Raw genomic sequence first — 23,825 nt, 5'->3', positions numbered from 1 at the left:
CATTGAAAAGCCACAGCCTCAACTTTCCTACTTCCCAACCGTCACTGCTCATTAGATCGTACATTGCCTGGGGGAGCTTTGAAGACTTGATACCCGGCGCCAGCCCAGATCAATTAAATCAGAGACGCCAAGAGTGGGCCCAAAGGTCGGTATATTTCTAAGGCAGCTTGGCTACAGCCAGGGTTAAGAATTCGCACCTGAAACGAATTCCAGCACAGCGGGCGTGGCTAATTTTATAGATACAAGCATGCTGTCTCCTGCGGAAGGTGGCTTTCTTTTTTTTAATTTTTATTCGTTTAGTTGTTTTAAATTGTACCTGCTAACAGATTTAGAAAGGGTCTTCCTGAGACTGTTTCCTGAGGTGACTGAGCTGTTTACACAGTTCTGCCCTGTCTGGGCAAGTCTTTGCTTGCACCTACACCCCGCAGGGAGCCAAGGGCAGAGCTGTCTGGGCACAGCCTTGGGCCTCTGCCCCTTTAACACACTGCCAAGCGGAGGTGGGGCGACCTCTCCCTAGAGCCCCTGCTTCTGGGAATTTCAGATCCGTACAGGCTTGGCAGGAAGTGACACACTGGTGGAAAGATATGGATTCTCTGTGGGGTGTGTGCGTGTGTGCATTGGGGGTGTGCGTGTGTGCATGTGTGTGCCATGGGCTGCATGTCATGCACGGGGTATGTGCGTGTCCATGTGCAAGGGTGTGTGTTTGCGTGTGTGTGGAGGCGTGCGCCCGTGTGCAGGGGTGTGCATGCGTGGGGTGTGCACATACAGGGTGTGCATGTGTGGTTGTGTACAGGGGCGTGCATGCACGCACGTGGGTGCATGTGTGGAGTGAAAGAAATGGCAGCAGGGGCATATTTCAGATTCTGGCACTTTTCACCAGGGCCTCACTTTCAGGGCCTCCCAAGTGCAGTGACCCCCATCTTCACCGCTCGGGCCCTGTGATGGGCAAAAGCAACCTCACTGACCACAGGCTCAGCTCCAGCCGGGCCAGGGTGGCCAGAGGAAGAGGAAGTACTCTGGGCAGGTAAAGACTCAGGGCCCAGGTTGCAAGAGGAGACACCCCAGCACGGGCTGAGAAGCAGAACAGCTGAGTTAAATTCCTGCCTCTTAGGGAGACTTGCCATAACCTGCTCTCTCTCACGGAAGGACAGAAGGACGGTTCTCTAAGTGTGATGCTGGGCTGTCACAAATGCACGGGAGCCTTCCCGTTCCCTGAGGGAGCAGTAAAGGAAGGAAGTTCTCGCCTCTCTGGCCTCAGAAGATGCACGGTCAGAAGGGAGGAATCCAGCTCAGCGCTGTTTGATAAACGTGAGTTCATCTAACGCTTGAGGTGGAGCTGGGTCCGTGGTGTTGACAGAAGGATGCTTCACACTGACAGAGGACTTGTACGTGGCAGAGTCTGGGATGAGGGCTCTGAACAGTCCCCACCCCCAGGATTCTTCCCACTGCATCTTGGGGTCTCTGGTGACCCAGGGGACAAGGGTCCCCCAACCCTTGCCTGCTGTTCTGCCTGAGGCAGGTCTGGCTTCCCACGGCACTGGTTGTACCATCCCAAGTGGCCTAAGACCTCTTTGGTGTCCCACACCTCGGGTCCCTTTTCTCCTCCCTCCCCCTCCCCCCACCCCACCCCATCTGAGTTTCCCCGTAGGAAGCTTTGAGGCCAGGGAGAGATGCCTCTTTTCATTATTCGCAAATGTTAGCTGCCTCTGCAGTGCTCTGCTCCACACACAGTGTAGACACATCTCCTGAGCCCTCGGGTCAGGGGAAGCAGGGCCGGGCACAGCTCAGCGAGCAGCAGTGCGCTCTGGTGGGCAGCGAGAGGGCACACTGCTCTGAAATGGCCCGCACAATGGCAACAGCTTGTCTGACAACGAAATGCCACAGGGATGTGCCGGTTCCCTCTCCCGGCACCGGGTAGCTAGTTTGACGGTTCAGCACCGGCATACGGGGACAGCTCCCAGCCTAGTTCCTTCCCACTCTGGTGACATTCGAACAGATGGGGCAGAGGTGCCGTTTCAAGGCGGCACCTCCTTCCCCAGAACCTGCTGCCCCCCCCCCCGCCGACCTGGGATGGGCTTCGCAACGCTGCCACAACCATGCAGCCCCTTCGTCGGTCCCTGTCGCCTTCTCCCCCTTCAAAGCAGACCCTCTTCCACATGCACACTTACATGTTCCGTTCCCCTCTGAAGACACTTTCCATCTTTACTAGGCCTACTGGAGACAAGCGCATCAACTTAAAAGGATGACTCCAGAGGGGTGAATTTCAAGCCATGGGGATGTAAACCTTCAAAGCACACCCCAGTCTCAGCCTCCCTCTCCCCCTACGCTCTCTCCGACTGAGGTCACAAGAAGTTCTACCTGAGTCACTGGCAGACTTTAAGCCTCAGGGGAAAACTGCAGAGGCTGATTAGCTGCCCGAGACCAGCGCCCCCTGGGCCCTGTCGACCTAGGAGTGTCGATGGCTCTGTCCCCATCAGCATCCTCCTCTCTCCAACACTTCCACGCTACATAGCACCAGCACTCGTGGTCGGGACAAAATGCCAATCAGAAAAAGAGAAAGACTTCTAGAACCAACAGACCATCCGGCTGGTGGGAGGGCTCTGGAGAGGAATCACATTCTAGCTTGAAAACCACCTGAGAGTAAGTTGATGGGCTGATGGAGAAAAGTTCATTTGCAGGCGAACAACTCAGAGGCCTTCCTTAGTTATGCCCTGGCACAAAGTGAAGACAATCTTATCCCAATGCCAGTGAAAGGAACAGACATTCACCAAGCACAAAATCCCAAGCCGTAAAGGAAATATTTGATAACTTTGATTACATTAAAATTAAGACCTTCTGTTCCTTAAAACAAAACAAAACAAAAGACCATAAAGCAATTACAAAGACAAGCCACAAATTAGCCTTCGAGGATTTTAAAACACATATCATATACACAGGATTTATACCCATAATATATAAAGAACTCCTCCAACTCAATATGGAAAAGACAAACACGGCAGAAAAGTGAGCAAATGACGTGAAGTGGCATTTCATCAAGAGGAAACAAGGAGGGCCAAAAATATAACCAACTGCTCAGCCTCATCAGCTGTCAGGGATACAAGTTAAGACCATAACAAGATACTACACAAGATACTAACAAGATACTCCACAGCCTTAACGAGAAAGTCCGATAACACTAAATGCAGGTAACAACGTATCCCACTGGGAACCTACACACACTAGGACTGGACTGGTACAGTCACTTAGGAAAACAGTTCGCATTTCCTTGTCAAGCTGAATTTTCAGACACCCTAAGTCCCAGCAACTGTGCACCAAAGTCTATACCAAAGAAAAAACTCAGTCTATACCCAAGAGAAACTCTGACCCAGGGACGCCAGGTGACATGTACAAAATGTCCACCACAGCATCATTCAAAATAACTTGTAAAGGACTCCCCTGGGGGCGCAGTGGTTAAGAATCCGCCTGCCAATGCAGGGGACACGGGTTCGATCCCTGGTCTGGGAAGATCCCACATGAAGCGGAGCAACTAAGCCCGTGCACCACAACTACTGAGCCTGCACTCTAGAGCCCGCATGCTGCAACTACTGAGCCCGTGGGCTGCTGCTACTGAAGCCCACATGCCTAGAGCCTGTGCTCCACAACAAGAGAAGCCACCGTAGTGAGAAGCCCGCACACCACAATGAAGAGTAGCCCCCGCTCGCCACAACTAGAGAAAGCCCACACAATGAAAGACCCAATGCAGCCAAAAAATATATATAATTAAAAAAAATAATAACTCGTAAAAACAGGGGAAAATGTCCACAGACAGGAAAAAGTGATAATTATGGTACATTCGCACAATGGAATATCATACAGCACTGAACATGAATGAAATAGGGCTACAGGCAGCAATGTGGAGAAATCTTTAAAACCTAATAATAGGTGGAGAAAACAAGTCTTGGAGGCTACAGACAGCAGATGTCATTTTTACAGAGCTCAAACCAAACGAAAATAAGGGCTTCCCTGGTGGCGTAGTGGTTGAGAGTCCGCCTGCCGATGCAGGGGACACGGGTTCGTGCCCCGGTCTGGGAAGATCCCACATGCCGCGGAGCGGCTAGGCCCGTGAGCCATGGCCGCTGAGCCTGTGCGTCCAGAGCCTGTGCTCTGCAGCGGGAGAGGCCACAACAGTGAAAGGCCCATGTACCGCAAAAAAAGAAAAAAGAAAAGAAAAAGAAAAGAAAACTAAACAATATATTATTTATTGATACATGAATTTGTAAAAAAAACAACTAATTTTTTTTTAAAAAAGCAAAAGAGGGACTTCCCTGGCAGTCCAGGTGTTAGGACTCTGAGCTGCCACTGCAAGGGGCAGGGGTTTGATCCCTGGTCAGGGAACTAAGATCCCACATGCCGCACGGCCAGCCAAAATAAATAAATAAATAAATAATAAAAAGCAAAAGAATGATAAACACAAAATCCAAGTTCCAGGTTTCCTCCAGGGCCGGGGCGGGGGTGGGGGTGGGGGGTGGCGGGCAGGACAGAGGGATGGGCAAGAGGAGTCCCAGGCGAACATGAGAGCCCTGGTAACATTCTCATTCTAAAGGTGGATGGCAGAACCATGGGCGATCACTCCATTCTTGTACTTCATGACATACGGTACATATATTTTTGTATGTATCAAATATCATATAATAAATATTATTAAATAAAAGAAGAAAAATCTTACGTATTTCTACATCCCACAGATACAGTTGTTAAAATAAACCTCATCACACACACACACACACACACACACACACACACAATCCTACCCACTCTAACCACTAGTCTCCCACCTCCAACAATACCAGAGGGACCCTGGAAAGGCAAGCACTGGAAGGGGTAGGCATCGCCGGCCCACCTCACCACCCTCCAGGTCTTCCTGGCCCCCAACCCCCAGAACAGGCCCAGGAAGGAGCCCCGTTCCAGAAGAGGACCCCTGAGGCTGTACCAAGTCCACCAGGACAGCAGGCAGAGGGGACCCCATCTGCGTGACATGGCTCAACTCCACAAGCCAGTAGTGGTCAGTCCCTGAGCACAAACAGTAGCCCCGAGATGGAGACCAGGACCCTGTTTGAACAGCACTACGCAAATACACTCCCTTGGTGCAATCCCCAAAATGACTAGGCATCAGCGATGAGGACGGAAGGGCAGGAGGCAGACTGAGCAGCCGGAGGAGGGAATTAGGAATGTCTCCATCCGACAAGCTCTCGGGCGACGAGGGACTCCCCTTCCTCCCCTCCGCTCCCCCGGCACTCACCTCTGCAGCTCCTTCAGGGACACCGTGACCCGGAGGCCGTGGCCCAGGACGTAGAGAGCAGCCAGGATGTCTGCCCACTGCACCATCTCCCCCAGAGGCCCGCCCTTCAGCACCCGTGGGCTGAACACGTCCCCAGACTCCTCTGTCAGGAAGCCAATGTGGACAAGGACCTGGTTGGGGGGGGCGGGGGGGCACAAAGGATCAGCACAGAGAAGCAGCAGCCCTCAGCCCTGCCGCCCCAGGGAGACCCGGCCAGCGGAAGACACTGTGTCCAGGCTGTGCCTGGAAGGGCGCTTTCTGGCACCAGAGCACAGCAGAGGGGCCAAGGGCCAGAGTGACCTCGCTGGAGACACAGGTGAACAAGACAGTCACATCCTGCCCTCTAGGCGCTTACGTTCCAGATGGAAGAGGTAGACAACAGTAAACACAGATAAGAGATAATTTCATGAAATGATAAGGACTCTGAAAGAAATAAACAGGGTGATGAGAGAGTCAGGTAAATATTTATTGCATGGATGGATGGATGGACAGACAGATGGACGAACCAATGAACGAAGGAACTTCCCCCAAACAGGCTACATTATTCCCAACATTCCAGGCAAATGCCATGACTCTTCTGCCTGACAAGAACAAGATGTCTACAGACTGCAGGACTCCTAAGGTGGAGGGGGTGTCACTTTGCCCCAAACATGAAAAGGGCCAGGGCTACCGCATGCATCCATCCAGACTCTGCCTCCCCCTGCCCGCGGCTCAAATTCCAACAAATGCAGTAAAACTTTTGTAAGGGTAGACCCCGTGTCTACTTGGCAGCCTGAGGCCCTGAGCTCCCTTCCTAAGCTCTCTGAGCTCAGCTCCTTCAATGCACATAGAGGATAAGGTACCTGCTTCTGGTCCCGCCGGGCGCCCCCCAGCTTCTGCGCCAGGCGCTGGGCAGCCAGTGCCCACTGGGCCGTGAGCCGCTTGGTACGTTTCTTCATGAAGATCAGAGACTCCTTCCCGCTGCCCATCAGCTCCAGGAGGTGGGATAGATTGCTCCGGAAAACTGCCTGGAGGAGGGTCCAGACCTCAGTTCTCTAATCCTCCACCCAGCAGCCACGACACCGCCATTACCCACTGCCCTGGGCACAGGGGCTGGCACCTTCCCCGTGAGGCTGGGCCTGTTCTAGCTTCTCCACCTTTTTCTGTTTTCTTGTTTTTTGTTTTTATTTTTTGGCTGCGACCGCCCGGCCTGTGGGATCTTAGTTCCCTGACCAGGGATCAAACCCGCACCCCCTGCATTGGAAGCGCGGAGACTTAACCACTGGACCGTCAGGGAAGTCCCTCCCACTTTTTCTGAGAGGCCCACCAGTCCCCACAGTCAGGGAGCCCAGCTCTCCTCCCCCCAACACTCACTCCCCAGCCACATTGGTCTGTCCCAGCCCAGCTCCAATCAGCCACCCGTCCCGAGCCCTTCGTGAGCGGGTCAGCTATGACAGTTCCCAGGATCCCAGCCGCGACAAGGAAGCAGTAGGTAGTGGTCGGAGCCGGGGCTCCAAGGGCAGGGAAGCCAGGCCGCCTTTCAGTGGAGCCAGAGTAACTATATGCCTTGAAGAAGTTAACTCAGCTCTCCAGACCTCAGATCCGTCATTTATGAAATGCGATTGCATAAGGACAAATAAAGTGGCACACAGGAAGTCCTCGATGAGTGACAGCTATTATTACCATTATTCCAGTCCATTAAGGGGGCACCTCCAGGGCCCCAGCCTGCCCCTTAAGCAGCCTCAGCTTGCAGCATCCTGCAGAAGTCGGGACGGGCACCCGCAGGCTGGCGGGCTGGGAGCAGCCCACCCACCTGGCAGAGCTGGCTGGCAGCCCCGTGCCGGCCCACTCACCTCCCACACCTACCTGGACTTTGGGGAGGGGCTTGCGGGCTCTCTGGGTGGCCGTCCGGTTCCTCCAGGGCAGCGGGGGACAGAACCACTCGACCTCACTGAGGTAGACGAGGAAGGAGCACTCGGTGCCGTCCACCCCGAAGAAGGCGTAGCAGGGGTCAGAGGTCCAGCGGGCACGCATCCACTGTGGAGAGGGCCAGCCTGGGCCAAGGAGCCAGCGCCAGCCCCGTGCGCACCCTCGGTGAGCCCCTGCATGCATGTCCCTGGGGACCCCGAGGTCCCCCAGGACAGGGTCTCCGGGGCCCACCCTAAAGACGCAGCAAGGCTAGAAGCAGAGAAGAGAGACTAGACCGGGGCCCTAGGACCCAGCCCTGTGTCCTGGCTGCTGAGAGCCTCAGGGAAGGCCAGACAGGACCACCATCGCCCAGGCCCAGAAAGAGAAGGACCCTGGGGGAATGAGGCCAGTCCAGGACACATGCGGCCAAGGTTCCAGGGGCAACAGTGGAGGTGCAGCAGCTCAGGGCCTGGCTGGTCCCTCTTCCTTTGTCCTCCGCCCGTAACCAAGAGCAGGGTTCAGCTGAAGCCAAGGTCAGGGAGCAGCCTCTGAGGGGGGCCAGGGCTGCGGCCAGGGCAGGACTCATCCACAGTGACCCCCACCTGGTCCCCAAGGAAGGGGTCTGCAGTGCCAACACCCCACGCTCTTAGGGATTTCAGCACCAGTGAGGGGGCTGGTTTTTATGCCTGTGGACTGGCTCCCCGGATGGACAGACTTCATGCAGCCAGAGGTGGGACCCTGGAGGCGGGGACAGGGAGGGGGTCTCTCCCTCCAGCTGGTCAGCTGGGCCGGGAGGGAGGGGGAGAGAGAATGAGGTCCACATCGTGTCTGAATTTGTTGGGAATCAGGCTGCTGGTGGTACCATACGTATACTCAATAGTTCGCCTGCTGTAAGAAAGTACTGAAAACCCTGCAACGTGAGCCATCCTGGCACATTTGGGTTGGTGCCCCAGGCAGATGGCCCAAGCAGAGAAGTGGTTTCCCTGAGGCGGGCCTCTGCCAGCTAGTGCCAGGTTCTGAGTCCAGAGGTCAGGCAGAGAGGCCCTTGATGGGGGATATCCCTGCCAGGAGCAGAACCGCAGAGCTAATCTGGCGTATGGCCCCCGCGGAGGAGGCGCCCCCGGTCATCCCCAGCCCCAGGCCCAGGCCTCACCTCTACCTTCCCTGAGCAGTCAGGGAACTTGGGGTCGCTGGGTGCCTCACACTGGTCCCGCCGGCCTTCAGACACTGCAGGGAGAGAAGGTCACCTTGCTGAGGACCTGGGTCCAACGAGGAGCGCGGTAGAGAAAGCGTGAGGCAGGTGGGCTGGTCTGGGGTGGGGCAGTGCAGGAGCCCACTCTGCCCTTGGCCTGAGTTTTCTCCACTGAAAGGCCACCGCCAGGGGGGTCCCTGTGCCGGGGGTTCCCCCTCTTCCAACGCTCCCACCCTCCTGAGGGGGTTCAGAACCAGTGCGGAGCTGGTCTGAATGGCTACGAACCAGCTTTCTGGACAGGCAGACCTCGGGCATCCACCCAAATGTACTCCTGACTTTTTGACGGGGGCAGAGGTAGGGCCTCCCAGCCTGATGCCCCCACATCAAGAGGAATGGAAGGGGCCGCCCAGGGACGGTGGGGTGAACCCTGAGGCACCCCGCTGAGAGCCAGACACAGGGCCCCCGGGAGCCTGGGCAGCTGCCGTGGGGAGAAATCAGGGCCCCACCCCGGACGTCCCACCCTGTACTCTGGCCTCCTGGGAGTAGAGGGGTGCCCCCGGCCCCCACCCTTGCCGTGCAGGAGCAGGCTGTGGCGCAGGATCTGGTCCACCTTCACGGCGATGTCCGAGACGTTCTGGGCTATGGCCTGGATCCGCTCCATGAGGCCGGCCCCGGGGGGTAGCCTAAGTGGGAGAAGCCAGGGTGAGCCTGCCGCGATCTCCTTCCCGGGCAGGGCAGGCCTCAGCCTGCCAGCAAAGGCAGCAGGACTGCAGGGCCCCCGGCACCCAGACACCGCCCTGCCCCAAACGGAAAGGTAGCGATGGGTAAAGTCAGGCCAGGAAATGGAGCCGCTGCTGCCCCAGCCCGGGCTGGAGGGGCTCGCTAACCATCAACGGACCCACGTGGCATTCATCTGGGAAAGCCCACATCTGCCGGTGCCAGGCGTGTCTGCACACGTGTGAAGGGCAGTGCCTGAGGCTGACATGGGCAGAGGAATTCCATTCAAGAGCCTGGACGAGATCTGTCTAGGGATCTCCAGGTGGTGGAGGCCCTTTTCCTGAGCACAGCCGGCTGCCCTGAGTCTGTTTTCTCTATTTTCTCCCAGAGGAATTGTATCTTGCCAAAGTAAATTCCACCCAGAGCAGCCTGGGGACTTGCCAACTATTAAACCTCTAGTAAACTACTGTTGGGTTCCCAAGAATGAATTCTTCCCAGGATCTTAAATGAGTTTACTGCCATAAACATCACGGCCCTCCACCTCATCAATACTCGTGCTGCCTTTATTTTTGGAGAATTTATTTCCTGGTGTTGATTACTACTCCTCTCTCAGAGAAGTTTATTAGACATCAGATGCAGTATTTATCTCATTGCCGAAACTTCTATTGAGACAGATCCCACTTGGCTGGCACGTGGGTCTCGGAGCAAGGAAGGCTCTGGAGGCCCTTCTCCAAGAAGCTGCTCACTTTTTCTGAAGACGATAATTCCAATTCCTTTGATTTTCCCCACGTCCTCTGGCTCCGCAGGCCCCGTTTAAGCTCCATTTATCCCTTTACAAGGACTTTATTGTAAGGTCTTTATTGCCACACATAATGAGAATTATACGAAGGAGGATTTTTCCAACCTGGGCTCCTCTGGGGTCTGTAAACCCCATCTCTCACCAGAGGAGGCAGAGTGGTGCCCCTCCTTGGCCACCTGGCCCCTCGGGCCGCCCCCCGCCCCCCCTACCTCTACCTTCTGTAAGGCGAGGAAGGGCGTGGCCCCATCCACAGAGAAAGGCAACTGGTATGGGAGACACGGAGGTGGGGGTGGGGACACAAGGCAGAGGTGACAGGAAGGGGGTGACAGACGAGCCCTCCACACACATATACACATGTACACACACACATACACACATGTGCACACACAGTCCAGTCCACTCTCTCCAAACTATAATGGAAAATGGCATTGCCTTTTATTCACTTCCTGCTGTAACAAATGACCATGTACTGGGGGGGCTTAAAGCAACACAAACGTCTTCTCTCACACTTCTGGAGGCCAGAAGTCTGAAATCAAGCTGTCGACAGGGTTGGTTCCTCCCGGAGGCCCTGAGGGAGCATCTGTCCCAGCTTCTGGCTGGGACCAGCGGTCCTCCGCGTTCCTGGGCTAGTAGACACATTACTCCAGTCTCCTCCGCCTCTGTTTTCACTGTCTTCACTTGGCCTTCTTCTGTGTGTATCCGAATTTCCTCTCCTTATAGGGACACCAGTCATTGGATCAGGGCCTACCCTGATCCAGTATGACCTCCTCTTAATTTGATTACATCTGCCAAGACCCCATTTCCAAATAAGATCATATTCATAGGTACCGGGGGTTAGAAGGTCAACGTATCCCTTTGGAAGATACAATTCAACCTTCAACAACCTTCTATGAAATTACAAATAAGAATGAGCAAAGACATATAAGATGATGTTTCTTTTGCTCAAGAAAGTCCTCAGGCAGGAAGTAGCAATATTTCTCCTTGGTCTTCAGATTGTCAAGGAATGCTATAGGGAAGAGAACAGTCAGTTCATCTCCAATTTACAGTGACACACAAGGAGATGAGCTGAAGCTCTGCCTCTTATGAGCTGTGTGACCCTGGGCAAGTCACTTAGCCTCTCTGTGCCTCCGGCTCTCGTCTTTTAAAATGGAGGAGAAAGGAACTTCCCTGGTGGTCCAGTGGTTAGGACTCTGCACTTTCACTGCAGGGGGCCCGGGTTCGATCTCTGGTCAGGGAACTAAGATCCTGCAAGCTGTGCACACGGTCAAAATTAAAAATAAATAAAAATTTTAAAATAAATAAAAAATCAAATAAAATGGAGGAGATAGTGGCACCTCCCTCATAGCACTGGGGGGACTCAGTGAGGAAAGGAGTAAGGCACACAGGACAGCAATGCCTGCGTGAAAGCAGCCCTGTCTGTGTTAGCGATCATTATTGTGCAGGTGGGGTTGGAGCTGCAGCAGAAGGGATTTGGGCTGGACCATTGTTTCCCAACCTTTTCTCATTATCACCCCCTTAAGGAGTCTTTTTAGACATTGTTTCCCCTTCTCACCCTCCCCCCTTGAAATGTCAACTCCACGGTATTCTGCAGATCTGTTTACACACTATAGCCTGTGGAGGGCCACAAACCATCGTAGTAGCGAAAATTACAAGAGCCAATTTTCACCCTTCAGGGGGTGATACGCACCCATTGACAATGCCTGGGCTACAGCAGAGAAGGAACGTGATGACTGTGATGACCTTGGTGTCCATTGGGCTCTGAAATAAATTCTGAATGAGGGTCGTGGAATGCTTTCCCCACTGACCTCCAGGGACAGGATGGACAGTGCACTGCCTGGAAGGAGCATTTTGGTGATGGAGGGAGGCGGCCACAGGGTAGAAGGCCAGACCTGACAGCTGCTGGGTCAGGGCTGGCCCAGAGCACGGGCAGCTGAGGCCCAACAGGAGGGGCTCCCAGGTGGAGAAGGACTGGGTGCCCTCCAGCTTCTAACCAGGGACCTTAGGGCACAAGTTACCCCTGTGTGGGACCAGTGGGGGTCCTGCCAGGTCCCTGGAAACTTTGGAAGGGATCCCACCTCACTTCAAGCCTTCCTGAAGTCACCTCTCCGTCCAGGCTCTGCTCCATCCACCTCTCTGGGCACCACCATGCCTGGGGGTGGCTATGAGTGGCTGGTTTAAAACCCCCAAAGGAGTCCTGCGCCTTCAAGAACAGGGATTTGCTTTCATAAGTGGAGCCTGGTACTGCCCCACATGGGCCACATGCCCAGAGCTCCATCACTATGCTGGGTTGAATAGTGTCCCCCCAAAATTCACATCTACCTGGAACCTCAGGATGTGACCTTATTTGGAAATAGGGTCACTGCAGAGGTAATTAGTTAAGATGAGGTCACACTGGAGGAGGGTGGCCCTAAGTTCAGTTACTGGTGCCCTTATAAGAAGGCCGTGTGGAGACACCCAGGGAGAAGGAAGCCATGTGACGATGGAAGCAGAGACTGGAGTGATGTGTCTACAAGCCAGGGACACGTGAAGCCACCAGAAGCTGGAAGAGGCAAGGAAGGATCCTCCCCGGAGACTTCAGAAGGAGTGAGGCCCTACGGATACCTAGATTGCGGACTTCCAGCCTCCAGAATGGAGAGAAAATAAGTCTCTGTTGTTTTAAGACGCCTGGTTTGTGGTCAGTTTTTACGGCAGCCCTAGGAAACGAAACACAATCACCGTCTGCAGAATTGAGGGAAAACGGCTTTTAATCCACTACAGAAAAAGAGCCCAGGTTCTCCTGCCACCCTGCTGTCAGGAACGTCTTATCTCCCACCCATCCTCCTCTTGCAGTAGTCCAGCCTCCATCCTGCTGCTCCTTTCATGGGAGATGAAGAGCCACGGGGGGCGGGGGAGCCCTTGACTCCTCACACTTCTAGGTCCATGACTCTCCACATTATTCGGAGACTTATTGGACCAAGAAAGGGCCCCAGAGTCTGAGGTCTTGGATTCAAGTCCTGGTTCCACTGGAGAGCTGTGTGACCTTGGGCAAGTTATCTAACCTCTCTGAACCCCTTTGATTTATAACCCTTTATGTGAGGGTTAGCTCATATAAAATCTGAATAATCTCAACTACCTCACAGAGTGATTAACTGCAAGGATTAAACATGAGGCTGACTGTCAGGTGCTCAGCATACAGTAAATGCTCAAAAAATGCTTGAGATGCTTTTCTTTTTCTCCCTACCTATAGTGGTCACCCCATCCCTGAGAGGAAGTCTCATAAGTCTAACTACGGAGCAAAGCAATTTACTTTTGGGGAGATTCAGCAATTTTCATCTGATAAGCATTTTTTGCATAAAACGTATCACCAGCCCTGGCTTTAAAACAGTGCAGATGGCATCTGTCTGATTTAACAAGTTCAACTTGTTCAAAACAGAATTACTTGGCGTCACTATTATTATACTGGACTTAGCATTTGCACAGCACTTTCTGTTTTCAAATAATATAGGATTAGGCTTCTCTCCCTGGGAAGCTTTTTTTAAAATGACAATCAAAGAAGATGTCCCGCAGCACATCTATGACTTGGGAAATGCTTCCATGGAAAAGAAAAAGGGGGGATGGATTGGGGAGACGGTGTGCAGCTGCCTGCAGCTAACAGTGTTGTCACCATGGGGTCAGGGTGGTGGCGGGGCTGGCTTCCCCATCAGGCCCAGGCAGTTCAGTACCAGGGCCCATAGTGCTTTTAGGGGTCCACGAAAGTGTTTCCATTTCTTTAAACATCGGGAAACAATTGCAGGTCAAAGAAAAGGTTTTAATATGTAATGTCACTATATTCATCTTTCTGCCAATGCAGTCATAAAATATTATTTTGCTATTGGTTAAACTGTGTCCCCCCCGGTCCCACCCAAGTTTGCCCAGGGCATCAGCCTTGCGCTGTCCCCTTCCAGGCCCGGGACTCTGTAGGTGCCTGGGCTCCAGGCTGAGGCAGGTTTGGCCCAGGCCTTGCACTTCCTCCAGCAGCAAAAGGTTCTTCCTGAACCAGTGTGGGAGGGGCCCCACAAGCACCCCAGCAAGAGGAGTGAGGTTCTCTGGCCCCAACCTATAATCTGTAGGTGTCAGGCCGGGGCAGAAAAGCTGGGGACATTCTGCATTATCACGCCAGCCCTAAGGGTCCAGCCATCCTCTCAGCCTGGCGAAGATTCCACCTCGCACCCCTCCCCCACCAATGTGATAGTCACGTGGTTGCCTGGCTCTCAGCACCAAGGGGCAGTGCAGACAAGGCAGGCAGGCTAGGCCCCCTCCAACCCTAAGACCTGGGCCAGTCCTTTTCCTGTCTGAGCCCAGTTCCCTCAGATCTGTCAAATGCAAACCTGAACAGGATCTTCCTCATTGGGCCGCTGGCCAAGGTCAAAGTTCATAATATGTACCCAGTAGGGGGTAGCCGCTTTTACTATTCTCATCATTAATCATTATTACTGCTACTTCAGTTAGCTCTGAAACTGGCCCAGAGAAGGTAAAATGATTTCCCAACGTTGCACTGCAGGCGAGACTGAGACACTGGTGCTCTGGACCAGCCCTGCTCCCTCCCACTGTATTTGCAAAATAACTAAACCTGCTCGGACTGTGAGCCCTGGGCCTCTGCGCACACATACTAAGTATCAGGCATTCCACCAAAATGATCAATTCTTACTTGGAAAGTAAAAGAAGGCCAAGACAGGCCCTGGTCACCCGCCCAGCCACTCCTCAGCCCCAGGGAGCCTCCCTGGGGTATTCGAAGCGTTCATGGTTCTCTAAATCCTCAAACACCTATCTGAGCATTCCTCACTCGCAATGACAGATGGGCCACCAGCCCCTCCTACTCAGGCGTAAGTGGCTTCCTAGAGCCAGCCGGCCTCCAAGGTGCAGCCAGCCTCTGAGCACTGGCCCATCACTGAACCAACACCACAGGCCACCCACTGGCCTCAGGACACCCTGCTCCCTCCACCACCCAGGGCCAGGTGCCAGGGGTCAGAGCCAAGCCGGGAACTCTGGCTCCCCCCAGGACACCAGCTCCAGGCATCACCTCCCAACAGGCCAGGCCCCCTTGAGGCTCAGCCCCCTCCTCCCAGCCCCACGAGGCCATCGCTGATTCCAGCCCTCAGTCCCCTGGCCCTGAGCGCCAACTCTCCAGGAAGCCACGGGAGGGAGGGTTAATCTCGAGTTCCTCCCATGATCTATGAGGGTTGCATTCAATTAATGAGATATTGATTTCTGCGAGTTGTTATTTCACTATGAAACTGATCGCTTTCCTTTTAAAACACAGACTCGAGCTCACAGGGGCCCGCAGACACACGTACCAAGACATGCTGTAGACAAACACTACAGCCAGAAACACAAGCACCACAGACAGGAGATGTGTACTTTCTGGGTTTGTCTGTCTGTCTGTCTATCTGTCTACCTCTCACGCACACCACATGGGACACAGGAAACCCCCAGCCTGGTGTCCAGCCTTCCCTGCATTTTTACTGCTCTCCTCCTCTGCTTCAGCCCCTGCCTCATTCCCATCAGAGGTCCTGATGCTGTGAGTGCCCCCACGTGATGACTAAGGACCTGCCTGCCCCTCCCCAAGTAAGACCCTCCTTCTCTCCTGCGCCAGGAAATATATATACACGTACGTGTACACATATATATTTCTATTAGATGGATAGATAGATGTCTTCCCACTATTGATAGGAAGAGAGCTGGAGTTGGACTGCGTGCGTGTGGTTTCATCACTTGGGGAAGGGAGTGGTACCCCATGGGCGGGGCAAAGCCGGACTACGGGGGATAGAGGCCCCACACACAACCCAGGGCCCAGACTTCCCCTGGAGGATTTTCCTTTTTAACATCTCATATGTTTATTCTATTTAAGACACATTGAGATCCTGCTACATACGCCTTGTATCTTGCCTCTTTTACTTAGACTGTATGAATAAATACATTGCCGGTCAGTAAATCTCTTTTAAAACATATTTTTTAGTGGTTACATTTTATTCCATCACAGATATCCCCTACTGTAGTGGCCCTTTTCCTAGTGTCTTCTTAATAGTAGTGCTTTTAAGTACCTTCAAAGTACATGTGTCTATTTGGCTGTACCCTCAAGGATAAAAGTCTTATAATTAAAACATACTTGTCAGTTTGATAAGTTAAACCATTTCTTAAGGGTGGGATTTTTATTATTAGCGAGGCGGAAGTCTTTGTCCTGTTGAATGTTCTTTTGCCTCAAATTCTGCTTTCTTTGCTATAAACACTGCCATCTAAACTTTCTTTCCCTTTGTGTGTCCTGGATACATTTCTTTTTATTCTTAATTTCTGAGTCATTTGTTTTTAGGCCTGTCTTACAAATGGCATATAATTGGATGTTGAGAACCTCTGTCTTTATTAGGGATGTTTAACCCTTCACACTTCTGGCACATTTGATAGGTGTCTGCCCTGGAGTGACCTTCTCACCCACCCGCCAACTACCCCCGACATCCACCAGTCTGGCCTCTCCCCAGCCCCAGGAGCCAGACACGCTCCCAGATCTGTCCTGTTAGGAAGGGGCAAATCCAGGGGCTGGGCCCAGCACAGGGCCTGAGAAAAGTGAGGCATATCTTTTAAAATTGAGGCTGAGGTCATCTTAACCGGTAGCATCTCCCCATCCTCACACATAGAACCCCAGGGAAGCTACGTTCCCCGGCACCTGGCCCTGCCAGTACAGAGATGGCCAGGAATGTCTAGAAGCATTTTTGAGTTTTTAAATAAAGCTTTAAAAAAATTGGGAAAAAAACCTCAACTCCTTACCCACAGACAAGAATTTTGATGTATCTTCCTTCCTGCCGTCTCCTCTGCACAGGGACAGGGTGCTGGCTCCCTCTCCCTAAGAGGCTCGGACACTCTTTGAGGACAGAGCTCTCTGACTTCTGTCTCCTGGGTCTTCTCCACTCATCCCTGACGCTCCAGCCCAGACCCCGCACACAGTAGGCACTCAACAAATACGGACCGGCTTGAACGCAGGCAGCCTCAAACCCCGGCCTTATTTGCCACTGCAGAGAAGCCTTATGGAAAATTCAGAGATCACTACTATTTGGTTTTAGGATACATAATATGATGCCATTTGCAACAAGTCTGCAAATAATCCCAAATTTTGTTTTCCTAGGCTAAAAAAGGCAAATGTGTTTTCCCTGAGGATAAACCAGCCATAAGTGCGAGGCACAGCCCAGAAGCTTCCAAAGGGCAGAAGGAGGGCAGTGGAGGTTGTTCTTTTTTAAACCACAGATAATTGTAAAGTGAGAAATCCAAGTGCAGGTCATTGAAGAGTTTGCTAGAAACACAGCAGGGTTCGCGTCTGCAGGATTCTCGCCCGCCAGCTCCATGTTGACAGCCGGAGGGGGATAAGGTGCGGAGGGGGCTGCGGTGTTTGTGCACAGGGGGAGTGGGGGCAAGCAGCCCCAGCGTGCCCTGGACACACCCACTGCTTCTCGCCCCGAAACCAGAAGCAACAGTGTCCCTGAAATTTATGGCTCTGCCCTTGGGGTTTGATGGGCTCTGCTGGTCATGGTAGATTGTTGCTATTTCCTGGGGATGGAGCTGGAGGGGGTGGAGATGAAGGGCAGAGCATGGGAGGGAGGCAAGGCCAGGACTGGAAGAAACCAGAGACACTGAATGTGCTGGCAGGAGCACATTCAGGAGTCAGGCCTGCCAAGGAGGAGACCTGGACCCGCTGCCCTCACCCTGATGAACAGACCTGTGGACAGAGGCTGGATCCGCAGCCCAGACAGGTGGGAGCACAGCTGGGGGCAGCCGGGAAAGTGGAAAGGATGAGAGGGGGGCGAGGGGCTGAATCAGAGGGGACACAGCAGCATGGGAGAGAATCGCCCTGTGCACGTGGAGAAGAAGCAGTCTCACGCCTCCGGGGGGTGTCCATGGGAGCCCAGCAGCTTTGCCTCCGTCTCCTGTCTCTGCCACTGGCCCCTCTGCTTCCCCTCTTCCCACTCCACTAACCCACGGCTCTAAGAATAGTGTCCCAATGCTACTTACCACAGCTGACCCCTCCCAGACCCCACCACGCTCCGCCAGGGTGGCCTTCACACTGGTTCCTTTCCTCCAACACACCAGCTTGCTCCTACCCCAGGGCCTTTGCACTTGCTGCTCTCTCTACCTCATTCTCTGCCCCCCAGCTCCTCACGTGGCTGGCTCCTTCCCATCATGCAGAATTGAGCTCAAATATCATCGATTCCCAAGGGCCTTGCCAGACCGCCCTGTTTGAATAGCCCCTTTCCCAGTCACCCATTGCCTCATCCTTAGAACACGGCTCAGTATCTGACTTTATCTCATTTCTTTCTTTTTCTCAGTTACTGTCTGTCTTCCCCGCAGGAATGAGCACAAGGCCCACCACTGTGTCCCCAGCACCGGGAGCAGTGCCTGGAGCTTAGTAAGTGCCAGGACGTATTTCATGAGCAGACAGATCCCTTTAGTTTCTTCTGTCAGATGCTCAGTCCCTGGAGGGTGAGAGCATTTAACTGGGGACCCAGCACACAGCCGCACAGCCCACCCAGGGGCCCCGACTTCCCGCGGGTGGAGAGCTCCCACCTGGAGCCAGGCGCTGAAGTGGGCTCCTCACACCCACAACTGCATTTCATCCCAGGCTCCAGGACTGTAATTGCAGTGCCTACATTTTCCAAAACAAAAAAATCAGAGCAAAGGTCTAACAAAGGATTTGTTTGCCCTGAGCTGTGAATTAATTGATATGAAAAGTCTTGCAAAGGGATAGAAACGAACCCCTACGTAGCGAACGGCCACCAAGAGCACACCGGTTAGAAAGGTGGGGCCCTGGGGCCATCTGACCGGGGCCCCAGCGCCTCAGCTGCTGTGCAACTTTGAGCAGGTTCATGAACATCTCTGTGCCTCAGATGCCTCCTCTATGCAACGGGGATTGAAGTCCCCCATAGGTGGCTGTGGGATTGGCAGGATCATGGCGGTAACTCAATAAAGTGAGCTTTCAGTACATGGCGCCCCTTATGAGGACGGGGATGCTGCCATCGGCTGACCTGACTGGGCACCCAGAACATTAAATCAGCAAGGCCTGTTGGGGTCGGGACCCACGGCCAGTAGTCCAGCTCAGGCAGCCTATGGGGCAAAGGATCCCCCCACTAGACCAAAGGGGTGGGCTGTGCTCCAGGCTCCACCCAGCCAGGGCCCCTCAATGACCAGGACTCACCACCACCACTTTCTTTGATTTTGCCCGACACCGAACTTCAGAAACGCCTGGAACTTTGGCTTTTACATCACACGCATTGGCTGAGGTATAGCTTTCCCACAAACTGTCTAAAAGTGTGGATTTCAAACATAATTTTCAGCAGTAGAACACTTTTAGCAAATCACACTGGCCGAAGTATAGCTTTTCCCAAATTGTGTAAAAGTGTGGGTTTCAAACGAATTTTTCAGCAGTTAGGACACGTTGAGCAATTCCATCTCATCAAGAACCTCAACATCTAAAAGGTCAGGTGCAGAGTGCCTCCCTGGGATGGGTGGGGTCCAAGCCTCCTCCCTCCACATCCAAGTCTGGGGCGCAGGACTCCCAGCTGGGACGGCCCTGACCTCACATCCCCTCATTCTCTGGGATTCAGGAGAACCCGACACTTAAGCTGCACCACCTGGGTTCCTGGGGCTACACAGAGGCACGTGGGGCTGCAGCACAAAACCTTGGGGAACTTTGCACATTCTGGCCTCAGTGGGGGTAATATTTAGAATGAATAAACCAGGAAATCCTGCTTGCAAAGATGGCCCATGTCGGGGCTTCCCTGGTGGTGCAGTGATTAAGAATCTGCCTGCCAACGCAGGGGACATGGGTTCGAGCCCTGGCCTGGGAAGATCTCACATGCCGCGGAGCAACTAAGCCCATGTGCCACAACTACTGAGCCCACGCGCCTAGAGCCCATGCTCCACGACAAGAGAAGCCACTGCAATGAGAAGCCCGCGCACCATGACAAAGAGTAGCCCCTGCTCGCTGCAACTGGAGAAAAAGCCTGCGCGCAGCAACGAAGACCCAACGCAGCCAAAAATTAATAAATAAATAAATAAAATACGGCCCATGTCCACAGGAGGAGGACAGGTGATCACTATGGCCATCACAACCAAGTACATATCCACACATGCCCATCGACATGGACAGAGCTCAAAATCACCACCGTGAGTGAGAAAAGCAGGGGCAACATATGTACAATGGGAAGCCACTTAGGGAAGTTTATAAAAACCACACACTATGCATTTTGTGTGTGTGTGTGTGTGTGTGTGTGTGTGTGTGTGTGTGTATGAAATGCATTTCGAGGCCGAATCCCCAGCCCAGCACACAGTGGGGTGCCTCTCTCCCTCCCGGGGCCCCCTCACCTGTCCACAGGGAAGCGCCTGTCGCCAGCAGCCCGGTGTAGCTCACTGCTGTTCTCCAGTCTGGCCAGCGTGTCCATGCGCCTCAGCATCAGCTCCAACAGGTCACTCATCTTGCGGAGGACACCGCGGGACTCCGGCCCACCCATCACTGCAGGAAGAGCGTGGGTGCAGTCAGGCACAGCCCAAGCAGCCCGGAGGCCACCGGAGACCACCTGGTGTCTGGCGGGGTGTCTCAGACCCCAGCCCCACCCCCATCTTCTCGGGAAGGGGAGGGGCCAGGAGAATGAGCCTGCCCCACCCCCTACCCCTGCAGGACAGGAATCCAGAGAGGCCTGGGCCCACCCTGCTCCCTACCAGCTGTGTGACATTGGGATGACCTTTTAACCTCTCTGGGCCTCAGTTTTTGCCACCAGCAAAATCTGGCTTTAGACATAATCTCAGGTCTGTGAAGGGACAGGGAAGGGCCAGTAGTGGGACAGGAACCCCAAAACCCCCTAACAGCAGGTTCCAGACAGAACCTGTAAACCAGGGTTTCTAAAAGTGTGGTCAGCCATCCACCCACACCTGAATCTCCCGGCCAGGCTGCTAAAGTCCAGATTCCTGGGCCCTCGCTGTCTAGATCTGCCAATGCAGATCTCTAGGGCATGGGGCCCAGGACCCTGCATTCTGCTTGCTCTTCACGTGGCTCGGATGCACAGGCTGTGAGCCCGTGTTCAAGGGGTTCGGGGCCCCAGCCACCTCCCGTCCCCACCCACTCCCCCAGACACCACCCTAGAAAAACCACTGTGAATTTGTCCTGACTCTCAACCCGGTCTTTGGGTTCCCAGAGATCAACTCCAGGGTTGAGGGGCCGGGATACCTTGTGAAGAATAAAATTAAATGAAAACGAGGTGCTTCAACCAAGATTCCATTAACCGGCCCGATACTTTCCACAATGTCCTTACTAATCACTCCCGATCATTAGCATCGTGCCCGTGTGGGAGAGCAGCCCTTGCCTTCCTTTTCAATTAAATTTTGTGAAGGTTTTAAGCAGTGCCTCCAAACCATCCGTAGGTGCTCGGTTCCAGACGCTGCAATCCCCACCCGGGCTGCCTGCAAACCCCAGGGGCCAAGTTCTGAGTCCCTCTTAATTAATGAGCTGAAACCATGGGGACGCAGATGCTCTCCGGGACTCCCCAGGCTGCTGGAGGGGCAGGGGTGTCAGGGGCTGCCTTGGGTGGGGCTCCCCAGAATCAGACCCTGAGACAAGGGTTTGAGGGCAAGTCGTTATTTGGGAGGTGAAGGGAAGTGGGGAGGTGACCCAGGGACGAGGAGGCAGCCCAGAGAGGGCATGTCATCAACCTGGGGAAACCAGCAGGTGTAGAACCGGCCTCAGAGTTCTCCCCCGGGGGGCGAGGGGGCCAGGCATGTGCACACCACCTCCCGCCAGTCACCGCTTAAGGGCTGCTCCCAAGGACGGCCATGTTCTGGTACTTTCCACCTGCCGTGGGGTGGCAGAGCCGTCTCCAGCGTGTGACAGGAATCGTGAGGGCTGAGGACGTGGGCACCAACAGCATCTGCTTCTCAGGAAAGGAAAGGGTCAGGGCCCAGCGGACTCAGAGGGGCTACGGTGGACACCTGGCCTCTCACCTGCCTCTGCCAGCACCCCCTGCATGGCCATATGGCCAAGGGAGTCGTCATACTGCTCTCAGCCTCAGTGTCCCAAACCCAAGGCAGTAACACCAGGCCCTGTCTGCAACTCAATGTCAAGGTGCCAGGAGCGGGGCGGGAGAGACCACGGCTGGCCACTGAGGACCAGAGGCAGAGACGGGGGGAGACGTGGGGAGGTGGGCAGGAGGGGGCCGGTCTCCTCCACTCCATGCTTGGGACTGAGCCAAGGAGGGGGGCCTAGAGAGGCTGCACGTCACCAGGGCTGCTTGTGACATTTCTGCTTTGCTTGTCCCCATATCCCCTGGCACCAGGCCCGTTCCAGTGACTGCCACCGCTTTCTCACACCAAGTCACCTCCTTGCTGGGTCCCCTGCCAGCTGAGCCCACCTGAGGTCAGATGGGAGGCCATGGGGAGCTCGACGGGGGGACCCAGCCAAGCATCAAATCCAGAGCAGGGAGGAGTTGCAGGTTCCTCAGAGAGCCTGGATCCCTGGCTCCGAAGAAAAGGATGGGCATGAATGGGGGGCTGGGGGCCAAGGGGGGGGAGAGAAGAGGAAGCGGAGGACAGACACAGGGTGGGGTTGGGCACTGGAGAAACTGGGCTTCAGAAGGAAGGAAGGAAAGAAACTGTCTCCAACCCCTCCCACCCGAGTAGCTGAAAGAGGTAATGGTCTTCCCACTTTCCCCTCAGAAAACTGGATGGATTTTTCAGTTGGGATCAGGAAATTTCACCATAGTGTTAAATGAAGCAAAACTGAGGTCTCTCCCACCACTCGGCCCCTCCCGACTCACTTGGCCTCAATCGGTTAGTCAATCAAAAAGCAAGATATAAATAGCTCCTTCTCTCTTTCAACTCCACAGAGCTGGGGACAACAGATGACTCTTTCAAATCTCTCTCATCTTGAGGACAACCCCCAAAGCCCATCATTCAAACGCAATACCTTGCTTTCAACCAGTGCTTGGAGCACAGAGTAAAACAAGAAGGGAGTTCCCTTCATTTCAGCTAGAGAAATCCGAGCCCAGCAGATGATTTGTCCTGACAGCACTTTGCACAGCCCCAGGGGAGCCGCTCATGTTGTGGGCCACCTGATGGATGTCCTGGAGTTGTGCAGTGCACAGCCTGGCCGGCCTCACCGGGCTGCCCTGATCGCTCATAGCTCAGGCTGGGGTGGCCCCTTCCCCAAAGGAGTGGGATGAAAAACGGAGAGCGAGGCCATGGCTGGGAACATTCTCAGGCCAGAGCCTGAGAGGCCCCCCAGCCATGCACTCAGGCCCAACTGGACCACAGAGCCTGGGCGGCAGCTGGAACCTGAAACAGCACTCCAGCAGTGCTGAGGCACATCACTGCTCCTGGGGTGGCGCTGCGTTCCCACAATGCCTCAGGCCTGGCACCTGCCCTGTCACACGGCTGCCCTCTCTCCGGGCTCATCCCAAGCTTCCTTTTCCCCTCTGAGCTCACTGTCTGTGCCCCTCCCAAGATCTCACTGACAACCATACCCCACCCCCACTCCCAACCCCATCTCATTTCAAAAACTTCAAAATAGCTGATGGAGCCAATAACTGCAAGATCTGGCCTAGAGCTACAGCGGCCCCAAGAGCCAGACAGAGCCTGGGGGTAGCACTGTGGCCCAGGAAGCCTTGACTCCAGACCTGCTCTGCCCCAACTAGATGGGGGAAGGGGCATGTCACTGTCCTTCTCTGGGCCTCAGCGTCCATCCCCACCCCCCACCATGGTCTACAGCCTGGGACCCTTGTTTCTGCTCTTCCCCTAATTGCCCCCAGAGATCAGGGTAATAGAAAAGGAAAGAAGTGTTCCTATAAAAGCCATCAGAATCTCCTTAGCGAGAGAGCTCTGTTTTGTTTTGCTAAAGCCCTGGGTGGGCCAGAGCTTCATCTAGATGC

At 54.1% G+C, this 23,825-nt stretch overlaps 1 protein-coding gene across 1 annotated transcript in view; it reads right to left on the bottom strand.

The window, feature by feature from the left end:
- Positions 1-23,825, bottom strand: part of MGAT5B (alpha-1,6-mannosylglycoprotein 6-beta-N-acetylglucosaminyltransferase B) — a 67,970-nt gene that overhangs the window by 34,456 nt on the left and 9,689 nt on the right. The window contains exons 3-8 of the mRNA XM_030837953.2: positions 20,275-20,422; positions 8,964-9,079; positions 8,358-8,431; positions 7,163-7,333; positions 6,160-6,324; positions 5,279-5,448 (exon numbers count right to left, since the gene is read on the bottom strand). Of these exons, the coding sequence (XP_030693813.1) occupies positions 5,279-5,448; positions 6,160-6,324; positions 7,163-7,333; positions 8,358-8,431; positions 8,964-9,079; positions 20,275-20,422 (844 nt within the window). The remainder of the gene's footprint in view (positions 1-5,278; positions 5,449-6,159; positions 6,325-7,162; positions 7,334-8,357; positions 8,432-8,963; positions 9,080-20,274; positions 20,423-23,825) is intronic.

The sequence above is a fragment of the Globicephala melas genome, chromosome 20, assembly GCF_963455315.2.
Source record: "Globicephala melas chromosome 20, mGloMel1.2, whole genome shotgun sequence".
Taxonomy (NCBI): Eukaryota; Metazoa; Chordata; class Mammalia; order Artiodactyla; family Delphinidae; genus Globicephala; species Globicephala melas.
The sequence above is the reverse complement of the archived record's forward strand: the minus strand, read 5'-3'. Positions and strand labels throughout refer to the sequence as shown.